This window comes from Puntigrus tetrazona, chromosome 5 (assembly GCF_018831695.1).
Source record: "Puntigrus tetrazona isolate hp1 chromosome 5, ASM1883169v1, whole genome shotgun sequence".
Taxonomy (NCBI): Eukaryota; Metazoa; Chordata; class Actinopteri; order Cypriniformes; family Cyprinidae; genus Puntigrus; species Puntigrus tetrazona.
In genome coordinates this window covers 12,833,138-12,843,125 of record NC_056703.1, presented here as the reverse complement: position 1 = coordinate 12,843,125, position 9,988 = coordinate 12,833,138, and the positions used below count along the sequence as shown (strand labels likewise).

General features: G+C 35.9%; 1 protein-coding gene across 1 annotated transcript; it reads left to right on the top strand.

The window, feature by feature from the left end:
• The first annotated feature begins 2,189 nt into the window (after positions 1–2,189).
• ptcd2 (pentatricopeptide repeat domain 2) lies at positions 2,190–7,170 on the top strand. Its single transcript, XM_043238396.1, has 10 exons — positions 2,190–2,376; positions 2,795–2,887; positions 3,271–3,400; positions 4,627–4,747; positions 4,841–4,919; positions 5,206–5,297; positions 5,518–5,631; positions 5,801–5,875; positions 6,007–6,120; positions 6,582–7,170. Exons 1-10 carry the CDS (start codon positions 2,265–2,267, stop codon positions 6,804–6,806), a joined length of 1,155 nt encoding a protein of 384 aa, XP_043094331.1. The 5' UTR covers positions 2,190–2,264; the 3' UTR covers positions 6,807–7,170.
• The last annotated feature ends 2,818 nt before the right edge of the window (positions 7,171–9,988 follow it).

The following is a 9,988-nucleotide window of genomic DNA, read 5'->3' as shown; positions in this document are numbered from 1 at the left end:
TATTAGCAATTAAGAATTTATTATTGCTAAAAAACATTATAATAATTGGGTAATGCTAAAGAAAGAACTACATTTAAACCTGCGATTTGATCACTCACACTGTGAACAAAGATGAACAAGAACTACAGAGCTCTTCATTTCGAATGTTATTGTAATTTCTCTAATATAAGTGAACGTAATGCCGGAAAAAAACGTCCTGAATTTGTGTTATTAGCCATGGTATTGTCGTGGTGTCAGCTGAACACCTCCATCTTGATTCTCATCAATAATCCAGTGCACTTGAGAGTCAGCTTCCAATTGGGCAGAAGACGGTCTCTGCTGAATGGGGTGAGGTGGTGTTGCTAAGGAAACGCTCAGCAGAGTCCCACCAGGACCACGCAAGGACTCTAAGTATAACATAATCACTGTTCTATTGCTGTCTATCTTTAACATCTTACATACATCACACAGGAGCACTCATTTTATATACAAGTAAACGGTACAGGCTTCGATAGTTTTATAAACCTTATTACAAAAATACTACAAAGGACTAACCCCTAAATAAACTGTATTGCATTTTTAGTACTCTTTGAGTCACTTTTCACCAAAGGAAGGTTTGTTAGATTTAGCTCATGTCTGAAGGCAAAACTGTCCCTATAGCTGCACATTAACATGTAATTACAGATTTTTCCCTTCATTCATTTTTCTAAATAAATAAATAATAATAATCCCAGTGCGTTTGCATTGTCAGCACTTCTTGTGATTGATCGCACAGATATCTCAATTTCCTTTTCACATCCAATCAGCTCTTAAGTCTTTTAAAACATCGCCCTATAAAATAACCATCTACGTTTTATGTTCATGTTATGCTGTCAGTTTTTTTTTTTGTTTTTAGACTTTGCATGTACCTTTGTATACCAGAAAGCACGGAAATATCCACCCATCACAATGAGTTATCATGCAAGAGCACTATGTCCAGCTTAACAGAGAAGATGCCCTTGGCTACAGCCACAAATCCAATCCCTGACAATCCTGTAGTCATCAATCGCAGAGCCAACTTCAATGACCTACACCCCTTGAAATAATGCTCATCTAAAAATGTATCTGCAGTACAAACGTCAAAATCTACAGGGTCACACCAAGCATTTTGACTGCATTCAAATCAAGCTAATAACTGCATTTCAACTCACATGATGACTCTAGAAATGACATGACATGGCAGTCTCAACACAAAAGACTTATAATTTAGAACAAACCTATCTTGACAAAATTTCCCAGCTGAACAGTTTGTCACACATGATGTATTATTCTGGCATGTGCATTAGAACAACTCTCTGTCTGGCAGCCATTAATTATGACCTTTCAATGCAGAGAAAAGAAGCTGGGCAATTATCCAGCTGATAATTGATTATCTCTTGCTGTGTGGTTAGAACAGCTGAGCAAAGGAAGCAAAGACATCTTTTTTCTTCACTAATAGCTCTTCTTTTCATTTCAATAAAACGCAACTACAGACAGAATGATAGTGTTAAGTCTAACCATGGACTCTAACGCAAATCCTGTTGTCTTCCAATTATCGTCCTGTTGTCTTCCAATTATCGGTGCGCATATTAAAACAGTTAACTGAATCATCTTTAATCAGTAATAGATAAATCTCTTTGCTTAGTTTTTTTAAACTCGAAAACAGTTCTGTATTCCTGAGATGAAATCTATTATCTTAAAAGAGAGCGTAGTCTGTAGTCAATAGCGCCCTCTGCTGATTCCCATACCATAGACACCGTAGTAGACACAATCACTGTTAATGGTTTTTAAAAGATGTTTATGTTTTAAGTTTTCTATTTGTTTTTCTTTTTATGCTCATTTACTATTTATGTATTGTATACTCATATATATAGTGTTTACTGACGTAGGGTGTAACTTACCAGTCAAAAGAATTCAAAGCGTTTTAAGCCATTGTTGGAAAGAGTTATCAACATTCACAATCGCACTGTGATTGTGCTTCAATATTTAAGAGAAATAATGTAATACTCATTTTGTAAACATACCGGTTCACAGGAGAGCGCCACATTGGAATGTTCCATTTTGACCTAAAAAACGGGGGTGCAGGGGGTTAGTAAAATACTTTTAATTCTTTGTATTGCTATATAATATATACAATTTCTCACAGCATTTTAAAACGAAGAATATGTGTTGTTCAACAAATATATCTAAATAGTTCTACCTGCTGAAGGATTAAATCTTATATTTAAGACTGACAGAAGACAGCTACTGCGCGAGTTCAGACGGACATGGCGCTGCAAAGACTGAATGCCTGCTCTCGTGCTTTGCTGACTGATTTGTCCAGAGTTGCAGTGCTTCGAGGAGCCATTAAATCAGACTGTTTAAAATGTCGAGATGGAGGTAATGTGCGCATATCTACGTGGTATTTGTTTCGGGTGGATTTAGCCAACAGGCTGAGAACATACTTTAGGCGCTAAAAGAGAAGGTCAGGGTCTTTGAGAAGTAAATAAGCTATAGTAGCAAAACACACACACACACACACACACACACACACACACCCTGGTTGAGTGTATGATTACAAAAACTGCTGTCCTCGCATATGACAGTGTATGGAGACTGAAGAATTTGTCACTGTCAACATTCTTTTGTACCAGGATTGTCGTTTTTATTTACATTATCGGTCTGCTACCGTCCTGCTGGAAATCACACAAAAAAAAAAACGCCTAACCCTAAACCTGATCGGCCTGACACAGCTTAACATTTGGAATTTCAAACAATTGGAAAGAAACTGACTTGTTCTTTTTAATGTGCTTTTTAGCTAAACGTTATCTCTTGTCTGAAGAAGTGGTGAAGCTGCAGGATTTTCAGCAGAGGAAACTTACTGTTGCCTTCCAGTTGTCAGAATCAAAAGGCAGGCATCATTTTGCTCAACCTTTCACCACTTTCTGGTGTTTAAATGTCATTACTTTAAAGGTGCACTCAGTCATATTTGTTTTTAAATTTATATTTAAAATAAATTAGTAACAAATAACAAAATGTTTAAAACAGTAAGACCAACATTACACCAACAAACTACTTAATTTATCTCATTATTATATAGTCTCTGTTATTACATAATTTGACTTGTGGAATTGATGAATCGTGCCTTGTAGTGATGCATGGTTTTAATGCAGTTTTCATGCCTCACATATCTGCAACAGTCCTATTGGCCAGTCTGCAGCATAAACAAAAGGCAATGAGTGCACCTTTAATTGTCATTTCTCATTTACCTTGAATGTACATTTTTTTTAACAGGTTATTACTTTGATGAAGTGAATCGGAAAATGGAGAAAAAACAGCTTATTTCAAAGGATGAATTGAAAATACTTCTGTATTTGTGCCATTCTGTTGAAGATGTTTTTATGGCGAGAAATGCTATGTACAGGTAAAACTTCTTCAATTTATGTAGAAATAAAATGGAATAAAAAAAAGATTACCCAAAGTAAAGAAGAAAGGAAATTTATAGTGATTTCATTGAATTTAGCATAATATTCATATTTATTTTTAATATTTAATGTCATTCTATTTGTGTTGGCGATTACTTGTGATGCAGTTGTGTGAAAATGTTAGGACACCCTATTGAATTACATGGTTTTCTGTATCGGGCATAATAATAATAAAAAAAAAATATCTGGCTATTGTCAGTTCTTAAAATTTGGAAAATAGAACCATCATATGAAGTACATCGTAATTTTCTCCCAGTCTTCTTTGTAACATTGCGAGCTTTAGCCGTGGGGTGGATGGCCTCATATTTGACTCTAGAATACTCTAGTGTACAGAGGTGTTTAGGGTCAACTCAATGACTATATGTTGCCCAGGTCCTGTGACTACAAAACAGGCCCAAAATCATCAGCCATCCACCAGTATTTGTGATTTTTGGTATTAGATGATATGGTCTTTAGATGTTCACCAAATATGGCACTGTGCATCTAATTGTACTGTCTTGAACTTTGTTATCATTGTTATTTATAAATGTTAACTGAGGCCTGTGGAGCCTGCTGGGAGGTTCTTGGGTTGTCTGCCATGTCTCTGAGTGTTACAAAGTCAGATCTTGCAGTGAATTTGCTGGGAAGTAACCTCCTGGCAGAAATGGTGTCTTTGTTTTGAATGTCTCCCATTTGTGGATAATGTAGAACGATGAACTTAAAATTGTTTGGAAATGGCCATGATTACTCTTCCCAGACTGAAGGCTGCAACACTTGCTTCTCTAAGATCACTGTGTCTTGACAAGAAGGTTTCTTACCTTCTTGTCATTGTGTTAATACACGCCTGAAGCATCCAGACCAGCAAACTGCTAAAACGTCCACTTATTTCTGTTAATTCCTATGTTATCACCAAGAGTGTCTTAACTTTGTCACACATTTTTTTTGTTAAATAAATAATGAAATTATTTGCAAAGAGTCATATGCTGTTGTTCATTTGAGGAATTATTTTCCAGATTTTAAGACCTGCCGAGAACCAGATAACATTTCATTATGTCCTGATATGGAAAACCATGGAATTCAATAGGGTGTCCTAACTTTTTCACATGACTGTATACGCAAAGTTTTAGCATATGGATATGTTTTTGTATATATTACACTGTTCTCTTTTTATTTCTGTCTATTCTAGATACCATGAAGAGAATCGTAACATGAAACAATTTGTGGAATTCAAGTTCGGCCCTCTTTTCATGAGGTTATGCTATGAGCTGGGTTTAGAGGAGCTGGGAGCCAGAACTCTGACAGATCCAGTGTGTGAAAATGAACACATTTTTTTACACCATGACTATGGACATGAATTGTAGTCAGATTTGACATTGTCTTTCCTTTATTTTTTTGCATAGGCTCTCAAAGGATTCTTTTTAGACTCTACATCCTTTAATCTTGCTATCGACATGCTTTTTACTAAACAGCATTACGAAAGTAAGTTTCTTCTGCTTATCTCTCCATTCTGAAGTGTGAAACAATCGATAAGATCTGTATATTGCTCCCAATTTGCTGTTGGCTCAAAAATGTATGAAGTAAAAAGCTGAAAATTGTAAATATTTAAAAAGCCAGCGAGACAAGTGCTCACTTGAGATGCATGAGGGAATTGATCAGCACGATCAAATGCTTCACTAATGACGCTTCCTATCTGCAAAAATGCTAAATGGTCTGTCTGTTGCCATGGTTTCAGTTTATGTGATGTGGGTCACTTGCGTTCTCACAGGTTGCCTGGAGGTGGTGGGAGAAATTAAAAAACAAGGAGTGCCATTCAACAAAGACACCTTCATGCTAGCCTTTGCAGCTTGTTATAAACTGGTAAAGGCAATGTAGAAGCAAGTATTGTATGCTAGGTTGTATTAAAGCAATTAAGAATAAGCAAATAGTTACTTGAATGCCAAAAAAAGACAAACTCATTTCAAAACGGTAAAACTAACTGGGCGCAATTCTTTGGCTTGTTTTTTTTTTTATTAATTTTGCAATTGCAAGTAATGTCAAGTGTCATTTATAAACCATTTCTTTTTCTTGGGATTGGCAGAATACCTCAAAGTCATATCATATCTGTTTGACCCTGCTGGAAGAAGGTCAGGCAAAAGGCAGCTTCATCCCTCGACATGCCTACTGCTTTGCAGCTGCTCTTGCTCTCAAACAGGTAAGCTAACTAAAATATATAATTTCAAATGAAAAGATAAATTTATGGCATGCAATGCCTTAAATTGAGCAGGTGGTTATAATATCATTGCTATATTATTTACAGTATAATATAATTTGACATATTAACACAAAATCGGATACTTAATTTGAACTGATATATGTTGTAGAATGATATAGAGAGAGCCCAGGCATTCTACTCTCAAATAATGTGCACGAACAGTCGGCTATGTCAGAACCTACGGGTAAGTGTGTGTGTGTGTGTGTGTGTGTGTGTGTGTGTGTGTGTGTGTGTGTGTGTGTGTGTGTGTGTGTGTGTGTTTATCTAAATCAATCTTTTCAAAGAAAGTGCGTATGTTAACTGCTCTGTTTTTAGGTTCTCATATTGGCTATGAAAGGGTCTATGAAAGAAGCCGTTTCTGTCCTCACAGCAGCCCTAGTTTTAGAGTCGCCAGTGTTTGTGAAGAAACCAGAGTTCTCTCAGGAAGTGGTGAGATATCTGATACAGCGGTAAAGTTTGTACACACATACACTTAATACTACATTTAAAGTAGTAAGTAATCATTTTGATGACTTTGAACTTTAATTATGCAGTCACCAATGCTAGCAATGTAAACAAAAAATTGATTTGTGGATTTATTTATTTCTTTTAAAAATCAAAAGGAATTCAAAGTTTAGTTTTGTAAAGACAAAACACCAGAAAGTCATTACACTACCTGTCAAAGGTTTGGCAACTGTACAGTTTTTATTTATAAGAGTAATACCTTTTTATTCAGCAAAGATGTATTAAATTGATTTATAGTGTAACAACAGATTTTTATTTTAAATTAATACTTTACTGAAGGGTCATGTGACGCTGAGGAAACCAAGCATCTGTTCTATGAAAAGCAATAAAAAGGTGAAACCAAGAAAGATTATAAAGCATGTTTTAATTTCTTTCTGCTCTCTTAGGTTAATGTATTGAAGAACAAGAGTGTCGGTGGGCTGTGGGAAAGGGAGGTAGAGCTGGTGGTGAAACAGTTAGTGGAGGCTGGCCAGATCACCAAGCAGAGCATCGACGATTTCTTGTGTCACACTGCCTCTAGAAGGAGAATGCCTCAGGGAATACTGGAGCGGGAAAGAAAGACTACCCGGAGAAATCAAAGAACTCTGCAGTCCATACTACTGATGGAGTGAACCCAGACTTTCAGATTTTGTGTATTATCACAGAAGCAAAGATGTTTTCTTGACCTGCACAGTCCGAAGAAGCAGCCAATTCAAGATCAGGCTTTGGCATCATCTACCTTCTTCTGTTTCATGCCAGCTACTCTACAGTAATCTTCGGTTATTGAAATCAAGTTAGGAATCAAATCACTTTAACAAAGTGATGTTTTTATAATTTGAGATCTTGTGCAGTTTTGTATTCCGATTTGAGAAAATGTAAGAAATGTGAATAGAGCAGCGGTCAGGTGATGACTTTGAACCGTCTTTACTCATCAACCCTGTTCATCTAGGTACAATACTTAAAAGGTTAATAAACACAAAAACATTTTGTTTTGTATGTGGTTAAAGTGTATTCCATGCATGGGATATATAAATACATATTTTATTTTTGAAATACTGTACTATGTTAATATTGATGTTTAAATATGTTGTCTGTCCAGAAATATGACATTGACACGACACAAAACCAGTTGTCATTCGACTCTATACACACACAAATGTGACAAATAATCATTTTAACATTTCCTGCAAATGCGTAGCACTAATGGCTTTTACTGTTTTGCCTAATAGTGCCGGGACACATTCAGCATCACGTTATAGCAAGAGCTTTTTTTTTTTTTTTTTTTTTTTTTAATGATGAGTTTTGTACAAGTCGACCCGTTTCAGAAGGCGAGGTATAGAGAAGACAAAATAATGTACAATATGTGGACAATAAGCAATTTTCCTAATTTTATTTATTATTTTACTTGAAATAAACGCATTGCATTGCACCAAATACACAAACGTGTATTTAGCAACGTCCTATGACCCCTGTAACACGTTCAGTAAGTGTGCAGCAGCACTAGCTTCAATGGCGTTGCGGCCTGCGCATCCTCGGTGTGGAGTATTAACGCTACACGCTTTAGGCGACGATGTATTGTGCAGCGGGACGTTCTGGTCACGGTTGGACATGCAAATGGGAATCAAGTAACACCGCTTGTGATTCAAAGGTAAAGCGTTCCTAATTTGCAGACGGTTGTATTGGGATTAATAAATGTGTAAGTTGACTAAGCACTAGGTGATCAAATGGTCTATGTTAAACAATATTTAGTACATAGTACATCAACTTTCAGGTACCCACATGGAAGCCCATGACAACCAACTTCCACCGGTAATGTCTGTACACACGTTTATGTTGTACACATGAAGTAAAGGAATGTCTCGGGGACAATGGGGTAAAATGTGCACACCCCAGTTTACAAATATTTATCACCTTGACAACCCAAGCAAAAAATGGAACGACTGGAGCATTGTAACAGAAGACCAAATTGAGAATAAAGTTTTACTTTGACATTCTTTACAACGTTTCTTGAACCTCCCAGTAGATGGCAGCAGAAAAACATAGATTAGATTCTGAGCAGCATTCCACCATACTGTTCATGTGAAAACTTTCGCCTTAAACAGTGATTACATTTATTAATAAGTTAATAGATTTTGCACATACATGTTTTGTATAATGTATAAAAACAGAAGCATACATATACAATATAATGTTGCTTTGTAAATATAGATTTTTATGTACTTCACTATTTAATCTGTTTTGTACATACATTATACACACACACCGTTTTTAAGAATACTTGGCAATTGATCTCATTCAGATTTACTATTTATAAAAATGAAGAATTTATGTTTTCCTAAAAGACATAACCATATATAGGCCTCGCCTTGTTTAAAGGTTTTGTTCACCCCAAAATGAAAATTCTGGCATTAATTACTCGCCCTTATGTCATTCCAAACCTATCAGACCTTCGTTCATCTTTGGAACACAAATAAGATATTTTTGTCTCTAAAATGGCGGACGCCATAACATAGAAGTTGCAAGACTATAACATCGAGTCAGAAGACACAATTTACATGGTTCTCCGGCTCCGAGGAGGTTAGGAGATCAGCGAGACCAGGATTTATGTTTGATGAATCATTAAAAAATAAAATCCAAATACGCTAAAATAGAAGAGTCGCTCTGGATAAGATTATTTGTAAATGCACATTTATCCCTATTTATTGTTAAATCTAGTGTCAGAATATTTATTTTATTTATTTTTGATTGAATGTATTTATGTCATTTGTTACACTTAATCTATATCGTATCAGTTTAAGATTTCTACATTTGCCTGTGTGTTGCTGGCCGACGTTTATTGTTAAATAAAATGTAGCTGCTCAAACATTCCTTTGAATTTTTTGTATGTTTTATTGGTTTGTTATGCTACTGCCTCAAACCATAACTCAAAACTTCAGAATAAAACTTAAATAAGTCACACTTTGGTGTGTTGTACTGTGACATATAATTGTAAGCAACTGCTTGTATTTTCTGTCACAACCATGACCTGTCAACTCATTTACACTACTTCTAATAAATAAATCTAGTTGGAAAACCATTATTTGACTGTGGTGATACTTCAGTGAGTCTCAGTTTGAAGTCAGATGTCTCAGTTCATTTGGTGAAAGCAAAATTTTGTTAGTATTTATAATAAATTTGGACAGATTATCAATGTTTTAACTGACCCACGAGTGATAAATACACATTTTGTGACAAAACCGACAAATAAGTAGCTTGCATCCAAACATAGGCCTGTATAATTGCCTCTCATGTAAAATTAATAAGAATTCCTCGGTAATGAACTTTTATTTCAGTTTTGTAGCCATATGGCTGCTTTAACCCCAAAAGTGTCAACAGAATATTTAGAGAAGAATAAGGTCATCCAGGGCCATAAACACAAACACTGCACATACTATAAATAGTAGGCTAAACAAGATTGCCACCTCTCAGGTGGGACTGTACATAGGTTTCTAATGGACAGCAGGCATAATTAGGTCTACAACAAACAAACTGTGACCTTGAACTGCAGTGTAGTCACAGCGGATCAGGTGTATTAGCTCTTCTGTGACGTGTTTCACTTTACCTGGATTTCCCCCAGGTGGAACCTGTTCACATTCCAATGATCTCTGCTCTCCTGTTACGTGTGAATGAAACTCTCAAGTAGGATGACTAAACTTTTTTTTTCATAGACTACATTGATGTTTATGAGGAGAATAAACTATATGCTCCAGTGGTAGAACTTTTGTCAAGCATTTCCGAGGCCAGCTTTCTAATCCACCCTCGTATATATTCCTAT